Here is a 24347-nt window from a genome sequence, read left to right as displayed (position 1 = left end):
AAAAAAAAAAAGATAAGAAAAGAAAAGAAAAGAAAAAGACAATTAGAAAACCAGCAGGCATACTCTGTTTTCTAACCTCTGAAAAAAATTGGGGGGTCTTGGCTACTCTCACAAATATGGACAAGTTGATTCTCATTTTGAAGGTTGTTCTGTGACCTTGGTTGATAGATAATGTAAGAGAAAATAAAGGAAACGTCTTTTGGAGTTTGTCACAGAAAGAAGAGTCATAGTACAGCACCAGGATTGCTAAAAGCTTAAAACAAAATTTAGAGTTTAAATAAAAGTATGGCCAATGAATAAATTGCGGTTTTGTGGAGTTGTGTGGGAAGTTTTAATGACTGAAAGGACTTTGGTCTGAAGTACCTGAAAAATAGGAAGTACAGAAAAACAGTCCATGGCAGGGCTTTGACTGTCGGTGAATAGATGAAGGTTAAGGTTGATAGAAACAGGCAGTAGTAGTGATTTGATAGATATTTAATGGTAAGATATGTTGGTCGGGTGGCAGTATGAATAGAAGAGGTGTTTGTAATAAAGAACATAAGTAGAAAGTAGAAGGAAGAAGAAGCTGATGAAGAAGAGAAGACAGATATCTAGGAATTCCACCTAGGATTTGGAGGAATCTAACTTCAAAGAGGTTTTGTAGATTAACCAGTAGTAGCACAAAGCCTCAAGAGGTAAGGGGGGAAAATTCCTCGTTCACTTTGTGTATAGGGTACAGTTCTATGCTTGTTTGCTATGTTAAAAAACTGGAATTACTTAATGAAGGCCACTATCTCATACTTTCGGAGGTCTTCAGTGTGGTCCGGCGGAAAAACAGAAGTCTCCCGTATCAAGTGATACGTGAATTGCTCAGTAGTGCTTCACCACTACCGGAGCTGGTGGAAATAGCTTAATGGTAGGGCATAGCCTTGCCAAGACTGAGGTTGAGGGTTCAAGTCCCTCCTTCTGCACCTGGCAACTAATAACTATGGTGCAAAAGAACTCTATTTAACCCATGGAAAGCCATAAGATAGAAATCTCATAGAACCAAAATCTCAACTAAGCGGAAGGCTCACCCAAATACAATTAATTACTAGTGGCACTACAACCTATTGCTAACTTTGACCAAAAATTATTTCGAATCTACTAAGTCTGTCTAATCTAGTAACAGAGGATTCAGCAGTGCCCTGCATGGGTCAATATGTCAAAACCTCTAAAAATCTTGCTGCAACTTGTAGAAGAGTTTGTTCTGGCTGCTTGCCTACCGCAAAGATGAAATTCAAAGAGAGTACAGACAGGGAAGCCAATGGTGACATCATAAAAAAAGGATCCATTATCCAAGGAGGGTGCTTTGACGCTTTAAGGCTTTAAGGCTTTAATGAATTTTAGTTTCACAAAGGTTTGAAGGAAAAAGAGAAATAATTGCCTGAATTTATAATTTATCATCTCTATTGGCTTACAATTATACAAATCTCTAGCAGTCAGAATTTCAAACTACAAGGAAACAGAATACAGCATGATGTAAGCTCGCTGAATAGGACACTTGTCCAGGTCCTGTATGAGCATAGGCTATCCACGTCTTGATTTTGGAAATTTTCTCATGTTAGGAAAAATGTTGCAATGAATGTCTTTTCCCTTTGACGTTTGTTCTTTTTGGCAGCATGGTCATTTGTTTATCAACTACAGTGCTTCTTGATCCGGTAGATAAACTCTTTTTTCTGTTACTAGAAGATACTATTAGGTATGCATGTTTTCTGGATAGGACTGCTAGTGGGAGAAGATTCATACATATGCTCCATTATCTGAATTCTAGCCATGAAAGACACTGTCTTGAGTCCCTTGTCAGGAACATGCCAACATTTTTTATCCACATGATTAAATTTACCATGAATAGCCCTTATTTAAGACTTCACAAATATTTATGTGTATTCATGCATTCTTGGTTCATATTTTGTATCTAACATTTTAACAATCTAAAATTGTATGAGAAATATATTTCATGCTCTGATTCTGAGATTCATCATATCAGTGTAGTGCACTGACACAATTAACCATTGATGATGTATATGTTACTCTTCCTGTTTTTCGTTTTCAATGTGTGGAAAGTAAAAGCTCCATAGAAGGGTAACACATATTCTGAGGTGTGGGCCAGTGTATACATATATCTTTTAATAGTGCCAATTATGATACTTAGACCCATCTTTGTGCTAGGTTGGCTTTGTCACTGGGATTTGTTGCACATGTTTCTTGATAAGGTGCTTTGTGGTAAGTTGGATTTCTTTCCCTGCTTATACCCGAAATTCTGTAAAGAATTGGTTTTCGAATTTGACCAATTGCTATTTCTTGATTGAATTGAATATTTGAAGTACTGGGAAAAAAATCTGAATAATTTAAAATTGAAAAAAAAAAAAAAAATATCTTGAACCTTTTCATTTCATTGATTTGGGACTCCGTTCAAGCAACGAGATAACGAAGGCTGGTTGAAACAGGAAATAATTAATAAGAATAAAAAAAAAGTTATTTAATTTCTTTTGAACATACATATCAAATATGCGTGAAATTACCATTTCCTTTCCACTTCCAGTTCCTTTGTTAATAGGAATGGGAGTTCTCCTTGTTCTGACGGCAACAAAAATATTTGTCGTATGTGGGCGTTCCTAGTGTTTTATTGTTTATAGTTATAATTTTTTCAGTTGAATTGTCTATTCCGAAAATAAATGGCAGTTCAATCTATCAAATGTAAGATCTTGGACCGTCAATGATGATTTTTCCATTAGAGTTTGACCGCTTGATTGAACTTGAACAAACAAGAGAGCTTACCAAACTCAAACAATTCGACGAGAACCTGGAGGCTGTTCTGCACCTGAATGGGATTGATGATGAGGGCTAGTTCAGTCAGTAGCCTATATCTCTGGACCAAACATCTTTATGTTTCTATTGCAGGTTGCTCTATCTGCCGTCAATGATGGTGCTGACCTTGATGTTCTAAACCATCCTATTCTAAGTTTCATTTGTTACATGGTAATCTACAACCCTTTTATCTTCTGGTTTTGAGTTATTCAGAAGGAAAATATTTGCATAAAAATTGGTGGGTGGAAGAAACGTTCCTCACCTGTCATGTATATACATGATGCTTATGGAAGATGTTTGGACCTACATAGATTTGGTCCCACTCTGTCTAGTTTCAGCAACATATCACTGATTTGCATTCCCAACCATATGACATATCACTATCTCTTTGATTGACAAATGCCACTCCAGGAAATATAAACTTGTTACGTCTAATGGTTATGGTTTTTTTAACTCAAACCACTAAAGCATTTAAATTTCTAACCAAGATCTCCATGGTGGGATCTGCCAAAGGGTGGTCCTTTCCTCTTTTATGTGCAAAATAAGAGACTTATTGTCTTCAGTTTTTTGTTTCTTCTCTTTAATGCTGAACTTCTGTTATCAGATAGCAGAGATTATTCCATCATCTCTGGTACTTTTCATCCTTCGGAAACTTCCTTCAGAGCGTGTCTCTCCTCAGTATCATCCAATCAAGTGAAGAGGGAATATTCCAAGAGGTATACTTCTATACAGCTGGTCATATTAAAGGATATCTTGGAACTTCCATTAGCTTCTGGAGCTGTCATGTAGTGTTTGATGATGTGCTTACTAATTCTCACGGGCTTTCTTCTCTTCTTTTGCTCCTGTACTCCTGTGATCCAATTGTGTATAAATTTTACATCCAATTCCGTCTGTTTTTTTTTTTTTTTCCCAATCTTAAGGAAGCTTAGATGTGAGATTTTAACTATAGTTCTTGCTGCTAAAATGGCTAATGTGTCCCATCATCTGTGCTGTGGGTTGGCGTACAGTGCATTGTCCACATTTTTGTTCCTTGTGATTCAGATTCTTGTGGCATGAAACGCCCTTTGTACCAGAGAGAAGTATGCAGATGATTCAATCTTGACTTGTTTCTATTAAATCCAATCTTACAGAAGGTATCTTACAGGAGGTACACCAGGGTTATAAGGTTTGTTTTCCAACAAGAAGGTAAAGAGTTGCTTCCAAATGGTGATCTCAGCAGGATCAGGGCGTTTTGGGTTAGATATTGACTGAGTAGGGTTGCGTGAAGTGATTGATTGGCTTGGGATTAGTCACTGATATACTAAATCTCGAACCGATTTTATTAATAAAATGCGAGCTCAATGCCCTTAATTTTTTTTTCTATCTTGCAAACATGCCACAAACTAGGTCAAGCAGATTCAGAACCCCATAATTTAATCTAGTATGATCCAGTAATCTAACATTCTAACTGATCACTTATCCAGTTATTCAAATCACATTCAAATATCTGGTTTGAATCATATCGTGTAATTACTTTATAAAAATAAAATTTTTTTTGTGCATATTGTTGTAACTAAAGTAGTTAACTTAAAATTTTAGTTTGATTGCCCCCTTGGCTTATTTCAAAAAATTCTTTAAATCGGTGACAAAAAAGGTTCTCAAAGTAATTCGAAAATAACCATTATATCAATTTACAAAAGTTGTCATTGTATTATACGTGTCTTTCTTTTTTTTTTTTTAGTACACATGTGAAATAACATGATATTACCCGAAAGAAGAAGAGTGTTATTTCAGACCGCCTTAGCAAGAAATACATCTTAAATATCATGAGTAATATATTATGTATTTAATCATAACAATTCAAATATTGTATATGTAAATATTTATCAGCTAGGCTCAAAGCCTTATCTTACCCTATAAATGAATCAGATCAGGATCAAGATCCAATCTTTCGACAGCCTCACCAGTCATTAGTTTCAGCCAAAGAATAGTTTAAGCTTGGTTTGATGTCTTTGGATAACAAGGGCCAACTGCCATTAATGATCCAAATGGTTCAGCCATGGTCCAGCAGTCTGAACGTTCATACACCCATAGTGCAGTGAAAGAGAAGAGAAATAGGAATCACACCAGCATGGATAAGGATGGATCAAATTATGACCTTAGTAAAAGGGGAAAAAACACCCACCTGGGTTTATTATAGAATTCATCTATTTCATAACACTTTACTCACCTTATGAAGAAGATGGTAATTACTATCTACATATGGTATGAAAAGGAAATTAAGAACAAGAGAGAGTTGGGCCGGGGGGGGGGGGGGGGAGGACTGATTCTGCATTTCAAAAGCTTTGAAGTGAGGCTGTAGATCAGATCATTTAGTGAAAAGAGATGGAGAACAATATACATAGGGGCTGCTCCATCATCACAGTTAGCCAACCACATGAAATGGCACGGAAATGTATATTCTCCCAGATTCTTGTCCTGTCCTGTACAGAAGATTTATTCCTTAGCCAACAGATCATACTTATTCAAAAGAGAACCTGATAAGTAACTGGAAATAGGTATAACAAACCATTTGGTTGATAAATTGATGATGATGTCCAACCTAAATGCTTAAACTGTTTGGTGGACAGGGTTACTAGACACATGAAAGTATGAAACCATCACAAAGGGGTGCGTGTTTGGCCTGGTGAGCCCGAGCGGATTCAAATCTTCCCCAACCAGGGGGTGGTTGGAGAGGGACCATCAAGACACAAAACAGGAGAGAGATGTAAGCTAACATAATGTGCCTGGTAACTTTGATAACATGATAAGTACTTTGCAAGTAACATGTATAAGTGTTTTGCAAGAAACTCTTTTTCTCTGAACATATCCAATATCTAGAAAATATAAGCATCAAGAAGCATGGAAACTGCAGTATATAAGTAAGGGAGCGGGAATGTTACGATGTCAGAGTACAGTTTCCTATCAATGAAGGGGTGGGAAATTGAATTGTCCAGTAGGAGTTTAATGAGGAGAGAGTGTGTAGGTCAATTGGAAAGGATGTGAGAGGATATGCACAGGAATCTGCACACTGACGTCGTGGCAATTTTTTTCCATAAATTAAATCTACGCTTGCCTTGTGTCTAAGAGATGGCTTATACTTACCCAGGTTTTGAAAGCTACGTCCAATTCATCAGTTGGTGTGACTGTGGATGTCTCTGCAAATAGCCATTTTGTTCACCCACAAACTGGTCTGAGTAGGTAGAAGCTGAGGGAGACCAAACTGGAACAATACCACAATCTCTCTCTCTTCTACCACTACTAGAGGATTCTGCTGTAGAGTCTTCTGCATTTAGCAACCGTGGTAGAATATTATTGTTTCTAATTGTTGGCAAACCCCCTTGGTTTGGTGCTTCTGCTTCTCTCTGAAGTTCTGGACCCAGATTTATGCTTCTTGGTACTTCTGCTCTGCTATCTTCATTTGAGCGTCTGAGATCACCAGAAGCTTCTTCTTCATCAACCCTTCGTAGTGAAGAAGTAAAACTAGGAACCATTTGATCCTCATATCGATGAGCTGGGTTATTCCTGACTGGTTGTTCATGCTCTACCTCCATTTGTACGTCTTGGGGAAAGGCAAATGAGGCTGATTCAGTAGAGTCTCCCAGCCCTTCCTCTGTTCCATTCTCAATTGCAGCTCTTGAAGCTGCTTCTTGTTGCCACATCTGTGAAAGAGCTTCCTGCAACCTGGCTTTTGCTGCATCTATTCCCACTATGGGGAGAGGGTAATTTGATCCCAGTTCAACACCAGCAGCTTGAAGTACAGGTTCTGGTGCATCCCATGGATGGTGAATCCATTCAGTTGGTAGCCTAGCAAGTTCAGGAAGCCACCTTCTTACATATTCTCCATTTGGGTCGAATTTGTAACCTTCAATCTGTTTAAATATGAGGGTAAGAAATAAAATCTCAGAAACTATCAAAATTGGATATCTTATTCCTTTTCTCATGCAAGGTTCTTTCCACTAGCAACATATAAAATCAAAAGCTTATAGCTGGATGCATGGCAATGACATGTTCACACAAAACTGTTCACAAACATCAATGGTGAATGTCTGGTCAACCGTCTACTACTTGAAAGGATCAGAACCCAATTTGAAAAAACAGAAAAATTCTGGATCAAGGATAATGACCTGTATAGATCTAAAAATCCTGATTGCTATGAAAAATAGAGAAGGCTAAAAACAGAAAGTATAATAGACGACAAGAATGTTCTTATTGGGTATAGTCTCACATCGGTTAAGTTTGGAACTTTGGGTGTCTTCATATACTAGTTGGATCCTCTATCCATTCCCTCATATACCTGTGATTCCTTTCACCCAATAGTTCAAACTTTTAGAATATATTGGAGAATTTATTTGTATGGATCCATGCAGCCGACCCCATTAAGTTGGGATAAGACTGAGTTTGTTGTTGTTTGTATTTGTACCTGGGGATTATCTATGCGGTCAAACTCACGACCATCAGGAAGGGTCCCAGAAATATATTGCCAACCCAGAACATCGCTTTCCAAATCTGCATCCAATAGGGTATCCCAGAAATACTTCATCCCCCATCTCCATGGCAGTTGCAGAACCTTCACAAAGAAACTGGAAACCACAACTCTTATCCTGTCATGTAGCCAACCAGTAGCCCAGAGCTCTCTCATCCCAGCATCAACTAATGGATAACCAGTTCGACCTTGCCGCCATGCCTTAAAATAACCCTCATCAACTATCCACGAAAAGAACTTTAGGTGTGCAAGGAGAGGCTTTTCATGGCTATAAGGGTGGTTAAAACTCATATATCTGGAATACTCTCTAAGACCAATAGACTTGAGGAATAAGTTCACACTCTCTTCACCTGCTATGTTTCCCTCATTGGCCCATAGAACCTGCTTCATGCGGACTAAATGGAAGACTTTGCGAACACTTAACTCCCCAAAATGCAATTGGGGAGATAACAATGAGGTTGTTGCACTATCAGCTTTTTTACGATTCACAGAGTACTCAATCAAGGGTCCATTGATGAAGGCTGTTAGAGCCTTGTCTGCACTACTCCAGCCTGGTGACCATGCTCTTGCAAGAAGTGCATTGCTTCCCTTCTCAGATTCATCTTCAAATACCAATTCTTCAGAACGACACCTTGATACATCACCTGAAATAGCAGAAACAACTATTTAGATATGCAAATAGTAACCATTCTGCAACAAATGGTCTTAATAGAAAAAATCCTTCATGACGTATGGAGTTTTAAGGTTTTGTTATTCCAAAAAGAAGATCAAAAGGTAGGGATTAAGTGGATGGTAGTTGTAGCCAAGGATAAAGCTACTGAAACAAACAAATACCAAACTGTCATAGTGGAAACACCAGATATAGCATAGCCCTTGCTTTGAAGAATGGTACAAGCTTCCGATGTTTTACAAAGTTACACTTTGATCTAGTATAATTTTTACTGTCTTCCAGAACACAAATATTACTAAAGTCTAAAACTAGTTCCATTGGCACCAAACAAGCACCCTACGGAATTCTTAAGAAGTACACAATAGGAAAGAAAATAAAAGGTGAAAACATAAGCCATAAGGATACCAATAATGATAATAATAATAATAATAAATAAATAAATAAATAAATAAAGTCTTGTGACAGAAGGCAGACCTGAAGTTATCCTCTTTGGTGGAAGCAGTGGAGCCGCTGGATCATAAGGCATGCTAAGGCACCTGTTCCAGAAGGCTGAGAAGGTTGTGAATGGGTGACCTTGTGCGTCATTAATTTCCCATGGTTCATAGAGTAGATCTGCATTAAAGGAACGTACAACTATGCCTTGAGCAGTGAGGAGCTCCTTTGTCCTGTGGTCCCTTACAAGTGAAATGGGATCTACCAAACAGAAATAAATGATATTAGGATACTCTTTTTTTTCTTTTGTTTTTTCTTTTTCTAGCCAAAACTATAACAACAGTTGTTATAAGAAACAAGAGAAAGTAAATGGGAAAATCTTGAAATTCAACTCTAGGAAGCCAAATACCCAATTGGCAAAAGGTTTTGTGGATGGATGAACCCATAACCCATTATGAAGATATGAATGAACACACCTATTTTTTCCATGTGGAAGGCTGATGTGCAATTTCAATTGTTAGATATTTAAGGAATGCTTTAGGATGGCCACATGTCAAATATCAGAATCATAGTAACCCATGCATCCTATTTATAGTCCAAGATTTTTTGATGTTATGTTTTACCACATGGCCAACTCCACTTAGGCTGAAATTTGGAATGTGAGAATGGACTTGGTCCCTCTCCTTGCCACTTGGAAGATTTAAATGTCTATCTATAAATTCTCTGTGGATGTGCTCGTCCTTAAACCTGCTCCCTATTTATGGTCATTGAGCATTGAATCAAGTTTTCCTTCACCCTCGGTGAAAAGAGAACCTCTTACGCCACAATAACTAATTCTTGGATAGGAGGGAGAAATGGTAGTTTCAACTTCCTCAAATAGGGATGACCGTTGACTGATGAAATTCACTGACCAAGAGTCCAATTATAGGATCACCTCACCTTGGATGAAGAGATTGGGTAGTGAGAAATTCTCCTTAAGCATGGCAAAAATAAGGACTGAGTTTTCTTTCACCCATGGTGAAAAAAGAATCACTTGCCCATAACCATCGATACCGCAAGGTGATCAAGGGAAAAGGGTATTTTAAAATTAGAACAAGAATTCACATCACCAGCAGGCTGGGGATTCTTCGCCGCCCATGCGGAAGGAAAACTTTTGCCAAAAATAAATTGGGAGCTCATCAAATATCCATTTTTGTGCAAACAACTTAACACCATCTAGCAACTGTTCACATCAAATGGGGAAAAGGAAAGCTACAAATCTCTAAAAATTATAATCTCTCCACCAAAAGCTTAAGAAAAAAAAAGAAACCCAAAAAAAAGAGGTAGGAAGCAACTGACCATACAAGTGGTTGAAGAAGATATGAGTGGCACCGGTAGATTTCACAACCTCAATAAGAGAGGAAACGCTATCAGTAGACCTCTTGGTGACAAGAGAAGTACCTAGGCTCCTCAAGGAGGCATCAAGATGAGCCAAGCTCTGCTTCAGCCACCATCTTGAGACCCTACCAGGGTAGAAAGCACCCTCCTCCTCTGGTGCCCATATGAAGACTGCAATCACAGCTCCTGCCCTCACACCAGCAGCAAGTGCAGGGTTGTCTTCAACTCTCAGATCTCTCCTAAACCAAACTATGCTGCAACCACCTCTTGACATCTCTCCAACAACTCAACCTAAGCCCAAAACACACCGCTATCTCTAAAGGAGAAACAGATACTGTCTCTCCCCCATTCTCTCCCAAAAATGGAAGAAACAAAGAAGACCCAATTGCGTCACATCATTTAAATCATATACTTAGATGGGGGCTAAGAGGGTATCCATGAAGATTGGTATTTTTCTTTATATTCTTATCCTCTACTTCTTTTATTGCTCTTCTCCCTGTTTCTCCCACATTCTTTGAATCTATGGCAATTTGGAGAAGTTTCCCCTCTTACCCAGTATTTACTTCTTTTTAATTTTCTCCTCTAAAACTTTCATTGTCTCTCGTGAAGAAAAGTGAGTATAAGCAAGCAAAAAAGTCCCTTTCTTGTACACTCTTGAAAGGGATGAAAATATGAGTGAGGAGTGATGGTCAAGTGGGCGAGGGCCATACAAAGTATCCGGCCAACTTGCAGCCACAACTTTCATTTTGGTGTTTTTCTCTTTTCTTATCCTACCGGACAACTAGCACTCCAATTCCGAGAGAGAGAGAGAGAGAGAGAGAGTCCACCTCCAACTCAATGGGGGTCTTTCACTCGGTTGAGGTGTTTCATTTGTTGCGTCGGTTTGATGTCATAAAGAATGGTTTTTTTCTAGTGTAAATCCACTAAAAGACATACTCGAGGCACGGGGCTCTCGCATGTGCAAGGTCCAAGGTCCAAGGGTCGAGAATTATGTAGTCTTACCTCGAGAATGACGAAAGACTATTTCGACCGCTTGATCACTAGGTCGCGACATTCTTATATTACCATTGAACCAACCACACCTAGTGTAAACCCACTATGGCATTGAAATCTTCATAGACCTTTCACATAATTAATGTGAGACACATTATAAAAGATCGAGTTTTCCATCACCCAAAGTGATAAGAGAACCTCTTAAGCCACGACATTTGAGCATTGGATTGAATTGTAACAAGTCCTTTTTATTATGGATGCTTATAAGGGATGAGAGTTTAATGATGAAATTGACTATCCAAGACTCTAATCATGGAATCACATCATGGTGGATGAAGAGATTCCTTGACGGTGAGAAACTTTCTCCTATAATAAATAAAAGAAAAGAAAAAAAAGACTTTAATCCTTTGATTTTAAGAAGAATATTGCACTGAAAGTTTGTGAAACTTCATAGCATTGTGGGTTGATGATATCATTTTATATCATAATAGCACTAGTGCAATATGGGTGTCATCAAGTGATTCGAATGTAATTCCTAAGTTCAAGAAATGATACTTATGTGGGCACCTTGAATTAAGGCTGGAAATATTAGTTGCATCATTTGATTGTCCATGTTTAAATATGTTGGCATAATGGTAATCCCCCCCCCCCCCCCTCCCCCTCCTCTACACACAGTAATCTCTCTCTAACTTTTAATAGTCTCTCTGCAACTCTTGGATGATTTGTTGGATGATCTCTCTATAACTATGTTCTTGCTATGAACACTTGAACACTATAGTGATGTCTTGCCAACTCTGGCAATCTTCCCCTAAATTTCTGACAACTTGGGCCATGGAGGGGTTTGTTTCATCATTAGTGACTACATCCATTTTGGGGACCATCTATTATCCCTCCATAACTTTATTCTTGCTTTGATACACAGTAAGGTGTAGACAAATTTGGGATACATGGTCTTCTTTAATCAATATTGGTAGCTAAATTTAGGTTAGGGTTCAAATGATTTAGGTCTGATGTTTAGATTTCATTACACCATGAACAGACATTGTTGAACCTTGAATCAGAAAAAGCCCTATACTTTTTTTTTTTTGAGGCAAAACCCTATACATGTTCAAACAAAAGTGTTTTTATAAATGCATTTGAAAAAATCAAGTTTGGTTAAGAATGTTAACATATATAGCCTTCTTCATCACTGGGGTCTACATGCATGCCAAAGTTTTTTTCTTTTTTTCTCTGAAGTGTCCTATCTCCAAGGTTGAATTTAGCTAGGTTTCTAGTATTATACGAGCTAGCAAATTAATTTTGATACTTCGGACTTCACATCATCAATTGTCGGAGTGAATGGAAATTTGTTCATTGTGGGGCTTGAGACGCAGGGGGGGTATTAAAAGGATATTTTAGAAAGACACGAACCTTAATTAGGATGGTGGATGAATCATCTATCATGGGTTTAGGAAAACTTTCCCCTCCTTTCATATTTGGATGTCAAGTCTTACTCGTATGGAGAAATTATAGTACTAGATTGAAAAACTGCACCAATAATTTCGTCCGATAAAAGTTCATATTCTGTCTGAGGAGAGAGAGCATAAATAAAAAATTCATGGCTCATTATGTAAGAAATGTGAAAGAAATCTCCACTCAGGCAGCCTTCTGGATTCTTTTTCCCAAAAGAAAAGTCTTAGAACTGGACCATTATTAGGTACTGAAAATATTGGAGCAAGAACAAGAACACTGATTGTAATTTAAGAGGTTCTTTTCTTTGACCCTTATATGCTGATCAAGACAGTTCATCTGTGCTACCGGTTGGAAGTGAACCACGTAAGAACAACTCTTCACTGTTCCAGACCCCTTAGATTCTGAATCCAATGATGGAGGCAACCATAGCAAAATCTTTGGTCTCCAAGGAAAAAGGCTAGATAGAACCCTTTAGAATTGATTTCTCTTTCTTTCTTTTTCTATCCAAATCAAGAGAAAAGCCCTAAGCCAAGGTCCATGTATCAAAACTTTCTACTACTCTAATGCTCTAGTTGATTCCTTCATGGAGAGAATATATATTGAGCAAAGAGAAGGGCCAGCTAGGGTCTTAACCATATCCCCCATGACCCATATATAAAGTTAAGTCCTTGGGTCTACCACTCACATGGGGGGATTGGGGGTCAATATTCTTTCAAAAGCCCTCCAATTGGTGGTCCTTCATGCTCTAAAATGAAATTAAATATTTTGAATTTTACGAAATTGAAACAAAATGATCAATTTCACAACTAAAATTTGAAGAAACAATTGAAGATTTCAGCTACTTGCTCGACATTAATTCGTTATATTGACTGGTTAAGTTGGAAAGACAATTCATAAGACTATATGAACTTGAATTTATTATCATTTTGCACATTTAATTTTTCTTGATCTATTCTAACTTTAAATGGTCTTATAAATAAATAAGAATTACTTAATAAGAGATGATTTTTTTATACAATTTTTATAGTTGGTTGGTAAGTGTGGTTGAATTTAACCAAAATGAAGTTATGAACCATATTCTCTTCACCTCCATTCTTTCCAAAGGAAAATAATTACTTCTAAAAAGGTAAATTTTAGCTTTTAAAATTGTATTCTCTTTTTTATTTTGACTTGTTAAAGTTTATATATATACCAAAGAAGCATATTTTACATAGTTGTTTAGGAAAAAAAATCTAACCATGTGAAGGGACTTGGGTATGATGTATATATATATATATATATTTTGTACATGGTGGGGGATAATTAAAAACCCTTCACAAATTCTAATATTTATCTTCTTTGTCAAACCCTAAGACAAAAATCATATCCTTTATGTCCTTATTACGACATTTTTTTCGTAATGACTAAAATTGATGGGTTCTTGCTATGTTAGTAATACTATATATCTTACGATAACCTAATAAAGATAGGGACAAACATGAGTTAGACTTTTCTAACACTTTGATAATGATTTTTACCATTTTTTGAGAATTTATACAAATTTCTACAGGTAAAATGCCTTTAGGGTCCATGGATGTTTAGTAATATGTGGTCATAAAGGATTTCATTTAATATTTTAATTATAAAATGAGACTACTTCATTGTCCTACCTCGACAATATGAGCGAAATTAATCCTAGGCGTAAGAGAGACTCCCATAGAATGGGGGATAGCAGAAAAATAATTTCTATCTCACAAATGATGAAATTGTGATCATAGAAGCTACTGGTTACCATTCTCATTTCATTTAAATTTTTTTTTCCCACTAGCTAGGGTTTATCAAATTAGGGATGATAATTTTTGAGCAATAGACTACACAAAAGTACTATTTATCTCTTTCACCTTGGATAGATAAGAAATTCTAAATATATTAATCGTTAAACAAATAGGAAATTCAATGGATAGGTTAAACGACAAATTAAATTTGGTGACTATTCTCAAACCACCATCTAAGGAGCCTTCCTAGGCTCTCGACCATCTATTATTTATAATTCAAAGAGTTGTAAAAAAAAAATTCTTAAAAAAAAATTCAAAAAATAATATTTTAAAAATTTCTCTGAAATTTAACATATGATTAGTTGATGACATTAAGAACATGTCTACCAAATTAAGATGGTATCGGATTCCTTTGTGAATCTACCTTATGGAAGTTATATGGGTTTCAACTTAAAAAAAAAAATTCAAATAAGATACTATTTAGAGTATACTATGAAGGACAGAGCTTAGAGAGACAAACAATACAATAATACATCATCTGAGTACAATGGGAACTTGAAGTCCATGATGGAATATTACGTCACCACCAATTAGTCTGAGTTGAAGAGCAAAATCCTCAAAACTAAATAGATGACCTAAAGATTCTTGATGATTATGACATAAAGGTGTAGGAATTTTTGGTACAACATGATCTAAATGAAGGATTTGATTCTAAGAATGCACTGATTAGTCTAGCCATAAGGGGTGTAAGTAAATATAATAACACTAATGATAATTAAGGATAGCACTTATTAAGAATTACAAATAACCTCATGACTAAAAAAGCATGATTACAAAAACATCCCAGTATTATATTCTCAACAATTTCCATATCAACTTCTAGTTAGTTCAACTATTGGGCCTCCCTTTTGAGCATAAATTTTTTTGACTTAGTTTTAATTAAAAGGATGGCACTATAAGATAGAGACCAAACTAAACATTTTAGTGGAGAGAGGACCTGATATCAGATTTTGGTTTCAAAAATATTAAATCAAACCCATTGTGGGCTTTCCAAGATGGTTGTGGCCCTCTTGGACCCCGTGGGTTCCTTGTATGGCTCATGATGAGCCTCATAAAAAAGATAAAAAAATAAATAAAAAAAACCATTTTTATTTAATATATTTTTTTTCTGAACCATAGACCTCTTAAATGTCCTCTTAAATGTCAAGTAATGGTAAGTTGTCGGATTTGAGTACAGACATGAATGATAATTCAATGTCTTAAGGAATGATTTAGTGTAGGCCCATGGTCTCTCTCCGGCACATGCAGGTGTTTATCTCATAAATAGATTGGGGAAATCTCTCTAGTCTCTAGTACATGTCTATGTTTACTCTAAATTTTCTACTTCAAGTTTTTCATTTTTCTCTAAAAATATAGGCTAAGTATAGAAAAATGAGAGAATTTTTTCCAAATAGATTTGAATCTATCATTAATGAATATGTGAGTAATATTAAAATTATGTTTGATATGTATATTTGAAATGCATTCTAAATTGATAATGCATTTTAAGATGATAAAAGTTATTCTTTTATAACCCAAGATTACATATTAAATAGAACCGTCCAAGAATTGGATGGGGACATCTTGAGGTGGTGAGTTGGGTCGCAGTAACAGGGGACATCATGGGTTGGGAATTGGGTGTTGGGATTGGAATGGATAACTCGCAATACTTCCCAATTCCCAACCTCATCTTATTGCATAATGTTAAGTCCACTCCCTCCACTTTAGTATCGTCTCCATTTTAAATTGTTTATTGATCGATGGCCTAAGAGGTGAAATAGGGTCAGATTGGGCTTCTTGTAACTTCAATCCAATTCTTGATCCCTAAAACTCAACCTAGGTCTAATCCAACCTTGTCGGGCATAAGATTGGGTGGGGTTAACCCTGAAAAGTCCTGTATTTTATTTATTTATTTATTTTTCTTATAAAGAGTCATAAATGTTAAGCCTATACTTATCAAAGGTGGGGGAGGGTGGGAAGAAGTTAAGACTAGTCAGCCTTGTCACCCTTAATTAAAAAATTTGCAGCAAGCAATGTTGTCAATTTGGTTATAAAATAGACCTTTTAATCGCCTGACATCATTACATCTCCCAAAAACTGGTCAGACCAAATCTTGCCCCAATTCTTTATGATTACTACTATATCTAAAGTTCGTATCAATACACGACAAGAGACACAAAGACAATCTACATAACGAAAAAGGGGGGTAATAGTTTGATCATTTGGTCTTTTTAGCTCAATAGATAAGAGTATGTGGCTTATGTAACACATGATGTGGGTTGAGGTCCTATGAATAGTTTGTGTAACACGTGATGTGGGCATAGGGGAAGAGAAACACTATTACTAAACATAATAATAGCTCAGGGTTAAAATCAGGCCGGGCTAGGCCAGGCTGAGCTAAGCCTAGGTCTCAACCCAGGGCCAAAGTTGGGTTGGGTTGGGTTGGGTTGGCCCTCATAAACCTAGTTAGACAAGGTTTAGGCTCAGGGCGGGTTTGGGCCGTCAACGCCAAACTTACACCCCCTAGATGACCCTTCCTTGCATCTGTTGATGTCTCACATGAGAGAGAGAGAGAGAGAGAGAGAGAGAGAGAGAGAGAGAGAGAGAGAGATTTGATGTGAATTGATATAATCTTGGTGAAGTTAAATTTGGAATCTATGCAACTCCTCTAACATGAATTTCCTATTTGATTGGATGAAATGAGTCATATCATCGTTTTTTTTAGTGCAAGAATCACATTGGGGGTAGAAAAGAGACCCACTAGGGGGTAGACAAGGGACCCATGAGGGACCAACAAAGGGGTAATTATGGCACAATTATAACTATCTAGACACCACTTATTATTATTTCAAGGTGGGAGGTAGGAAGGTTGAACCAACTATCTTCTTGAGACTTACATCGGACCCTAACTGCTTAGTAATCTGCCACTGAACTAGAAGCTAATCCCTAAGTTATATCACAACATCGTAAAAAATTACATTTGCATTAGATGAATTTTAATATAATATCAATTATAGACTCTATAAGTTTTGTTCACAAACCACACAAAGGCATATAGTCTAGCACACAACTTTTATTTAAAAAAAAAATCATCTCATCTTGGTAAAAAAATATTGACCTGAAATTATTCGTTGAAGCCTAATTGCTTAGTAATACCACTGAAGTAGAAGCTCATCCCTAAGTCATATCACAACATCGTAAAAAATTACATTGGCATTAGATGAATTTTAATATAATATCAATTACAGACTCTATAGGTTATTGTTCACAAACCACACAAAGGCATATAGTCCAGCATACAACTTTTATTTAAAAAAAAAATAATAATCTCATTTAGGTAAAGAAATATTGACCTGAAATTATTCTAACAAGTTTATACCCAAAAGGGCCAAAAAAAAAAAAAAAACCCTAAAATGTGTATCATCGAGCAATACTTGCGGCAATTCAATCTGTACCAAAAAAAAAAAAAAAAAAAATCCATCAGTTATCAGAACATAGTCGTCTTTGTGGTTCATTGTGAGTGATTAACCACAGAAACATCAAGGTGCCAGTATAAAAACTTAAAAAAAAAAAAAAGGAAAAGTCGAAAATACTTTCTTACAAGCCAAACATAAATGCGAAGAGAAAGCTCAATCACCACTTCAAGTCATCATTCAACTCTTCTCCCAAGCTATCATTGTTCAAGTCGGCTCATAGCTATTTTGACGAGCATCATGTGTTTAGGTGGTGATTACAGAGAACAAGGTGTTAGCAAATACGTGAAAAACAAAGCGTCAGGAACGGTTGGATCACCGCCTAGGCATATGACGTTTGACCTGATAGCTGCCCATGAGAAGAGCCGGATTTCTTTAGGGTCAGTAAAGCGAGAAAGTGAAAGTTACCTTCAGTTAGGCTATCTTTGGTATGATTTATGTTTATATTTATCTGATGTATTTCTATTTTCGCAGTGGCCACGAAAAACAAATTCTGTCATTGAGAAGAAGGGGCCTTACTATTTTGAAGAAGCTCCGACCCAGGACTGTTCTCGAAGCCCTTCACAAGAGGATCACCGCTTTGCTCTGGGAAATCCTCTTCGAAAGGTTAGTTCAATTCGGTGCTATTCGATTGAGACTTGACTCACTTTGGTGAATTGTGAGCTGGGCTTTTTTTCCCCTTTATTAAACCTGAGCTACTAGTGTGTAGAGAATGATGAGATTGTTTATCAACTAGATGCAATTCTGTTCAGACCTGGTTTATTTTGGGAAATTGGATATGGCTACGCTCCTTCACCCGGTTACAAAATGACTTCCACTCCTTGTCAAAGCCTTGAGCATGTAATGCGTCTCACATGTTTGATGAAATTGTGCAATGGAATAGAGGAATCAAAAGTTTGAGAATTTATTTTGTTCATTGATGTATCAAACCCATTTCTCATTCTATAATATATTATGTCTGGTGATACCCAAACGATTATTATCTATGTTCTGTAATGTATTCTCATAAATGTTTTTTCATAAACAATTATACATACAAATAGAAATTATATCAAAGAGAGCCATAGCTATTGCACCTCTAAACACTTTTATCTGTAAATAGAATGGTGTTCTTGTATAATGAATAGGGGATCCTAGAATTCTGTTAAAGAGCATCTTTAGAAGTAAATACCATGACTGAGGAGTTTGCAGAAAGGCCATCTGGTTGGCACTGTGGGTACATCTTTTTCACTTGTCATTTCAAAGTATTTTGAGTGAAATTGGAAAGGATAGCTAGAGAGATGTCTTATAGGAAAGTTACATGAATTTGTGTCAATAAGGGAGGACTTCTTAATTTTACGGCTAATAGACGACGATTGATCTTAATGTGTTATTTTCAGCAGAGTAGTGAAAACATCAGAGCATGTAACGATGGCTGGAGTGGATCAACATGGTAGTGTTGGAGACCCTGGTCTCCAGATGCTCATTGTCATGTGACATATCTAGTTCCTCCACAAGCCCCTAGAACAGCCGAGGGCGGTGTCAATGTTTGTAGAGAAAGTCTGGTTCTGCAATACTTTTTGGTTTCTGAGAGTGAATAGGACATGTTGAGAGACTTCAGAAGGCACAGAAAAACTGACTAATATCACCGAATTTGAATAAACAGTGAAATTCTAAATTACATCCAGGTTTTGAACACCATTGATCTCCCTGTAATGGTCAGTCCTTAGAAGTTGCCTCAAGAAATTCGGCCCATTGTTCCCTTGTGTTCTAATAACCAAAAGCCTCAAGGCTTGGAAGGATATAGAAAACAAATGGTTGGGAGACACAACACTCCTTTATTCTTTGGTTCTTGAGTTATTGGAAAGAGATCATAGAAATAGCAGAATTTTCTAGTGATTGCCATCTCATATATAGATGCACCTGATTTGGTTTCAGATGGTAATGCTCATAATTAAAGACCACATTTCTGCTAAGGTGCCTTCTCAAGAACTTATGGTTTTTGCAACAACTTTTGATTATAGTAGCACTTGAGGGGAGGTATCGAATTGGGTTTTTGACAAATCAATTCAAATAGGAAAAACAGATGAATCTTTTGAAGCCATGGTAGATGATGCTACTTGATAAGGAGATTGAACACAGAAACAAAGGTGAAAGCATTTTGAGGATTGCGATATAAAAAAAAGGAGGTGGAGCAAGTTTTGTGCGATAAGAATCATATGGTATTCATATACCTTTGGAAATAGAGACAATAGAGGTGGGAAAGCTTTCTATGATAAAAAGCATTGTTTTAATTTGAAGTGTGCATGGTGGGAGCAGGTGAAAAATAGAGCACTGGTAAAGAGGTCTGATCAAAATGAGTAAGTTCATCTATTTAAAAAGTCAAGCTATGGATGTTCATGATTCTTCATCGAATAAAAATTAACTAGAATCTTCATCTCTACTAACCCATTTTTTTATGCTGAATTTTAGAGTTGCTTTAATTTTGTTGGAGGCAACCACAATCACCACACAGAATGACAGAAATGGAAGGCCTTGGGTTCATTATCATTGAACATTTGAAGGTGTTTAGTAGTGATAATTGTATTCTTCTGTTTTGGGTATTCCCTGAAGTAGGAAAAAGGGGGGGGGGGGGGAGATAAAAAATAAATAAATAAAAGAGAGGAGGAATCTAAGATTCCTAGTAATGCTTGACATATACCCAACCACATTCACACATTGGCGTACTGAAGGGATTTTCATTGTGGAAAGGCAATGAAATTAGAAATCAAAATGCTTGTGGGAAGGCAGTAAAATTTAAACCAAATAAAATCCAGAGACATAGAAAGAGAGGAGAGAGGTGTACCATCTAGGAGCTTCATCCAATCCCTTTCAAGCAGATTTTTATTGTGGGAATCCAAAGTTGATCCACTTGATTTGCTCAGACATGTTTTGTTTCCCTTCCACTCTTTATCTTTGATCGTTTGCCTTGTTCCTTTAAATCAAAATGTAGGTAAAGGCGGGGTGGGGTAACCAAAAAAAAAAAAAAATCCAGATGTTAGTAGATGCCTTGATCAAGACTCAAACCATTTTGGTAAGAAAGAGTTGAGGTATGTGATATGTGAAACGTACTTGTGTCCAGCATGACCGATGTTTTCAAAGGAGATGATTGGACCGTCGAGAATTTCTCGCTTGGTAATCCAAATATTGGGAATGTGTTGAACCATCCAATGGTCCTCACCACCCTCTCTTGCTTCACTGTCACAGTTGCGTAGTCTCTTGGACAAATCCTCAGGCATATCTCCAAGTTCCAAATTGTGGAGAAATTTGAGGTGCTGAATGCCACTGGGCAGCTTCTTTAAATTTGGGCATTCAACAATTGTGAAATCATATAGGCGATGCATCGTACCCTCCTGTATCTCATCAAACTCCTCCAATTCATTAAGTTCCCGGATAACTAAAGATCTGAGTTTGGGAAACCCTTCTTTGCTCCTGGCATCACTGACCCAACTCATCTGTCTTCCTTTGTAAGCGGCTGCCAACCAGAGTCTTTCCAGATTAGGTAATTTTGCCAAAATGCTAAGTGGGTCTTCACTTAATTCATTGTACACTAACACAATTGTGTGGACACTGTTAAGGCCACCAATCCAATGTGGCAACCCTTTCAATTTCCCAAATAACTTTAACTTCTGTAGGTAACGTGGAGGCTGCGACACTGTTTCCAAATCCAAGATGTCATCAAAATCCGAAGCAGCTATCATTAGTGTACCCAGGTATTTCATCTTTTTGATTGCGGCACATATCTCTGTACAATATTCTGTTCTCATTTTTCTAATACCTAATTTTCTGAGCCCGGTTAAGTATCCAAGTTGACTTACAAAGCACTCATTGGCATCGACCGCTGACAATGTTTGCAAATTACTTAGGTTATTACCTATTCTTCTACTAGATCCTCCCATAATATGAACTACAATATCTCGTTCCTCTTCACTTCTACTTGCACTAAACATGAGGAGATGCCTTAATTGCTTGAATGTTGCTATATATGTTCTAGGGGGAAGACTTTCAACCTTTGTATTCCGAACATCTAGTGTTTGCAAATTGTATAATTTGTTAATAGATAATGGTAGCTCATGAATCTTTGTCCACCCCAAGCCCAAATACCGTAAGTAAATTAAATCACCGACTTCATTTGGCAAATGCTTAATGTTAGTGCCTGATAAATCCAATACCTTCAAAAACTTCATATTCAAAATCAGTTTGCGCAAAGCAGCAGATTGAATCTCATCCTGGAACACGAGGAAAGAGCGAAGATGTTCCAACCCTTGTCGATAGGCCATGTCCGCCGATGGAATATTAGATGCTTCACTATTATGCGACCATGCACAACGATACCCCCTTCTAAAGAAGTTATTGTCTTGGATCTTGAAGACTGCTCCAAACTCTTCTGTTCTAGATAGTTGAACAGCCATGTCTCGTACGAGATCGTGTACAGAACATGCAACCCACCTCAACTCCCATTCATGAGAAATAGTAGATTGTAGCAAATTCCTGTTCACGAGTTGTGCAAAGTAGTCAACTGCAACTTCCTCAAAGGTCTTCCCATTGGGGCCTTCAATGAAACCTTCTGCCACCCACATACGAATTAACCTTGATCTTTTGATTGAAGAGTCCTCCGGGAATAAACCACAATATAAGAAACAATATTTCAGAGCATAAGGTAAATAATCATAGCTTGTCAATAGAACATTGTTTAGTCTATTAAGATCTTGATGGGAGTTCAATTCCCAATCAAGATTCTGTAGAACATCATCCCATGCTATTGGATTAGTTCCCTTCCTCGACATGAGGCCACCAATAGCCACAATTGCGAGTGGTAAGCCATCACACTTTCTAACCAAGCTCTGCCCAATTTCTTGCAGGTAATGGGGGCAACTTCCCGGAGGACCATTAAATGCCTTTCTACAAAAGAGCTCCCAAGAAAACTCAAAATTCAGTTTCTCAACATGATGTACATAATTATTTTCGCCCAAAGGAGAGGCAACATCCATTATACGAGTTGTGATTACAACTCTAGCAATAACATTACGAGGTAAGGATTTTTTTATTACTTCCCAAGCATTCACATCCCAAATATCATCAAGGACAAGTATGTACCTCTTACCTTGCAAGTAATTGCAAATCATCTCTTCGAAGTTCAAAATTGACCACTGTTCCATGCCACTAGGAGGTGCCTCATTTCTACTTTTGTGAAGTTCTTCTAGGATGCGTTTTAAGATCCTTCTCAATTCAAATCTTTGAGACACAGGTACCCATGCGCTACATTCAAATTGCCCCTTGATGCTAGTGAAGACTTTCTTTGCGATAGTGGTTTTCCCTGACCCTGCCATGCCAACAAGTGAAACAATTGAGCGTTGATTGGGTTCTTCCTCTTTCTGCAACTCTTCTTGTAGTTGCCTAACAATGTTGTCAATGCCTATGATGTCAGTTTCTTCATAAAAAGGGGAAGATACACCAAGATGATCGATACTTGTTTCGGCAGTGTAACCGTTGTTAGACCCTTCTTGAATTTTATATCGCAACCTTCTGTTGGATATGTCTTCTACATCCTTCCTGATAATTTCAATCTGAGAGTGGAATTGATGGCAAAGTACTCGCTGCTTGAAGTGGGAAGGTATGTAATAGATGAAACACTTGATATCAAGACAACCCATATGTCGTCTTCTTGAATTGAGGATCTCCATTTGAAGAAAGAACTCTTCAATAACGCCCTCAACTCTGTATGCTTCATCTCTAACCTGTAACACCCACTCATGGGCGACAGGATCCCCTCTTAAACTTTTGGTCTCTGCATCCCTTAAGAAGGCTTTGATGCTAGAAAGCTCGTTCTTGATGAACCTGATGTTGTCATCAGTGCCAAGTTGAAGTTGCACTTCTGCCACTACACTTGTGACTGCTATTTCTGCCAATTTTTTAGCAACACCACTCAACAGAGTCTCAGCCATTTAGAAACTCTTGTGGATTGAGTTTATAGCAACAAAACTCAACAAAGTCTCAACTTTTGCGTAATCTCTTGAGAGACAGTGGCTTAATTTTTGTGCAGAAACTAGTGCCTTATTTGCTTCCTGACTTCAGTTTTGGGGTAACCAATACCCTGTTTATACTTGTGTTTGCAACTGTAAGAGAATTCGGCTAGTGTTTCCACTTTAACAGAAAGATGACGTTCTTGTAATTTATTAACAATTGAAAAGAAAAAGGAAAGACTCTGTCTTCCATTACTTTTAGTTAGTCCAATCCAATTCTATCATGACTTGACTTTGTCTTCCACTTTCCATTACAGGGCTGGAGTTTTGTGAAGATAGAAGGAGAGGTCTGTAACATCCAGTATGAACCAGAAGACTTGTGCTGCTTTCTCTACAAAAGATAAAGTGGATAATAGTGATTCTCTGCCTGATCTATGTCCCTTTCCACTGCAACTGTTGTAGTCTAACCAATCTGGTCTGTCAGGTTACAATAAAAAAGATAAACTTTTTTTTCTCCCTAAATCAGAAACTTGATCATAAAACTTCTTGTCTGTTCTATGCAATTACAAATAAGTCATGAACAAGAACCATAAACTTCAGTCAAATTGTCAATAGGTTGGACTTCCATAGACTTGGTGGATCCTGTGTTTCAGACCATCTTAAATGACTCTTCTATTGAAAAATTTCACACCCCACCAGATAACTACATAATTGCAGGTTGGAGTGGTATCTTGCCTGAAAGATATGGATGATTCTTGCTGGAGATCACCTTAAAAGCTAAATTTAATTTCATACTTTGCTTCATGACTAGAACCGGCTTGTCTGATCCTTCTACGGAGAAAC

At 37.2% G+C, this 24347-nt stretch overlaps 4 protein-coding genes across 11 annotated transcripts in view; 2 read left to right on the top strand and 2 right to left on the bottom strand.

Annotated features, from left to right (window-relative positions):
* LOC122062829 (tobamovirus multiplication protein 1-like) overlaps positions 1–3847 on the top strand; it is an 8419-nt gene extending 4572 nt beyond the window's left edge. Inside the window, exons 9-11 of the mRNA XM_042626478.1 lie at positions 2191–2244; positions 2923–3000; positions 3434–3847. Of these exons, the coding sequence (XP_042482412.1) occupies positions 2191–2244; positions 2923–3000; positions 3434–3526 (225 nt within the window). The 3' untranslated portion in view covers positions 3527–3847. The remainder of the gene's footprint in view (positions 1–2190; positions 2245–2922; positions 3001–3433) is intronic.
* A 1103-nt stretch (positions 3848–4950) lies between these two features.
* On the bottom strand, positions 4951–10420 carry LOC122062815 (cryptochrome-1-like). Of its 2 annotated transcripts, none has more exons than XM_042626466.1 (5): positions 9774–10420; positions 8478–8696; positions 7271–7977; positions 5953–6719; positions 4951–5286 (listed from the first exon to the last, which is right to left on the bottom strand). In XM_042626466.1, exons 1-4 carry the CDS (start codon positions 10084–10086, stop codon positions 5967–5969), a joined length of 1992 nt encoding a protein of 663 aa, XP_042482400.1. In that variant the 5' UTR covers positions 10087–10420; the 3' UTR covers positions 4951–5286; positions 5953–5966. The 2 variants fall into 2 exon arrangements, with proteins under 2 accessions (XP_042482400.1, XP_042482394.1); XM_042626460.1 differs by having other exon boundaries at positions 4951–5291; positions 9774–10418.
* A 7185-nt stretch (positions 10421–17605) lies between these two features.
* On the top strand, positions 17606–24161 carry LOC122093865. 7 transcript variants are annotated; one of them, XR_006144595.1, is made up of 6 exons: positions 17626–17903; positions 17998–18129; positions 21177–21254; positions 22404–22573; positions 22970–23155; positions 23822–24161. XR_006144595.1 is itself a non-coding variant. In XM_042664414.1 (3 exons), the coding sequence occupies exons 1-3, from the start codon at positions 17665–17667 to the stop codon at positions 23835–23837; spliced, it is 387 nt and encodes a 128-aa protein (XP_042520348.1). In that variant the 5' UTR covers positions 17606–17664; the 3' UTR covers positions 23838–24161. The 7 variants fall into 7 exon arrangements, 1 of the variants encoding a protein (XP_042520348.1); XR_006144593.1 differs by having other exon boundaries at positions 17628–17903; positions 22790–23155; XR_006144591.1 differs by lacking the exon at positions 22970–23155 and having other exon boundaries at positions 17642–17903; positions 23822–24046.
* LOC122093857 (probable disease resistance protein RF9) lies at positions 20357–20996 on the bottom strand. Its single transcript, XM_042664405.1, has 2 exons — positions 20614–20996; positions 20357–20476 (listed from the first exon to the last, which is right to left on the bottom strand). The coding sequence occupies exons 1-2, from the start codon at positions 20994–20996 to the stop codon at positions 20452–20454; spliced, it is 408 nt and encodes a 135-aa protein (XP_042520339.1). The 3' UTR covers positions 20357–20451.
* Positions 24162–24347: the final 186 nt, after the last annotated feature.

Source organism: Macadamia integrifolia, chromosome 2 (assembly GCF_013358625.1).
Source record: "Macadamia integrifolia cultivar HAES 741 chromosome 2, SCU_Mint_v3, whole genome shotgun sequence".
In the NCBI taxonomy this organism is placed as follows: domain Eukaryota; kingdom Viridiplantae; phylum Streptophyta; class Magnoliopsida; order Proteales; family Proteaceae; genus Macadamia; species Macadamia integrifolia.
This window is presented reverse-complemented; position numbering and strand designations above follow the sequence as displayed.

Excerpts from the sequence above, each read along its gene's own strand:
- LOC122093857 (XM_042664405.1), bottom strand. The coding sequence starts at position 20,996 with ATGAGTTGGGTCAGTGATGCCAGGAGCAAAGAAGGGTTTCCCAAACTC. Across the intron at positions 20,477-20,613 it reads ATCGGTCATGCTGGACACAA|GAACAAGGCAAACGATCAAA; the intron begins GTACGTTTCACA and ends TTTGATTTAAAG.
- LOC122062815 (XM_042626466.1), bottom strand. The coding sequence starts at position 10,086 with ATGTCAAGAGGTGGTTGCAGCATAGTTTGGTTTAGGAGAGATCTGAGA. Across the intron at positions 8,697-9,773 it reads CTTCTTCAACCACTTGTATG|ATCCCATTTCACTTGTAAGG; the intron begins GTCAGTTGCTTC and ends TCTGTTTGGTAG. Across the intron at positions 7,978-8,477 it reads ACCAAAGAGGATAACTTCAG|GTGATGTATCAAGGTGTCGT; the intron begins GTCTGCCTTCTG and ends CTGCTATTTCAG.
- LOC122093865 (XM_042664414.1), top strand. The coding sequence starts at position 17,665 with ATGCGAAGAGAAAGCTCAATCACCACTTCAAGTCATCATTCAACTCTT. Across the intron at positions 17,904-17,997 it reads AAGAGCCGGATTTCTTTAGG|TGGCCACGAAAAACAAATTC; the intron begins GTCAGTAAAGCG and ends CTATTTTCGCAG.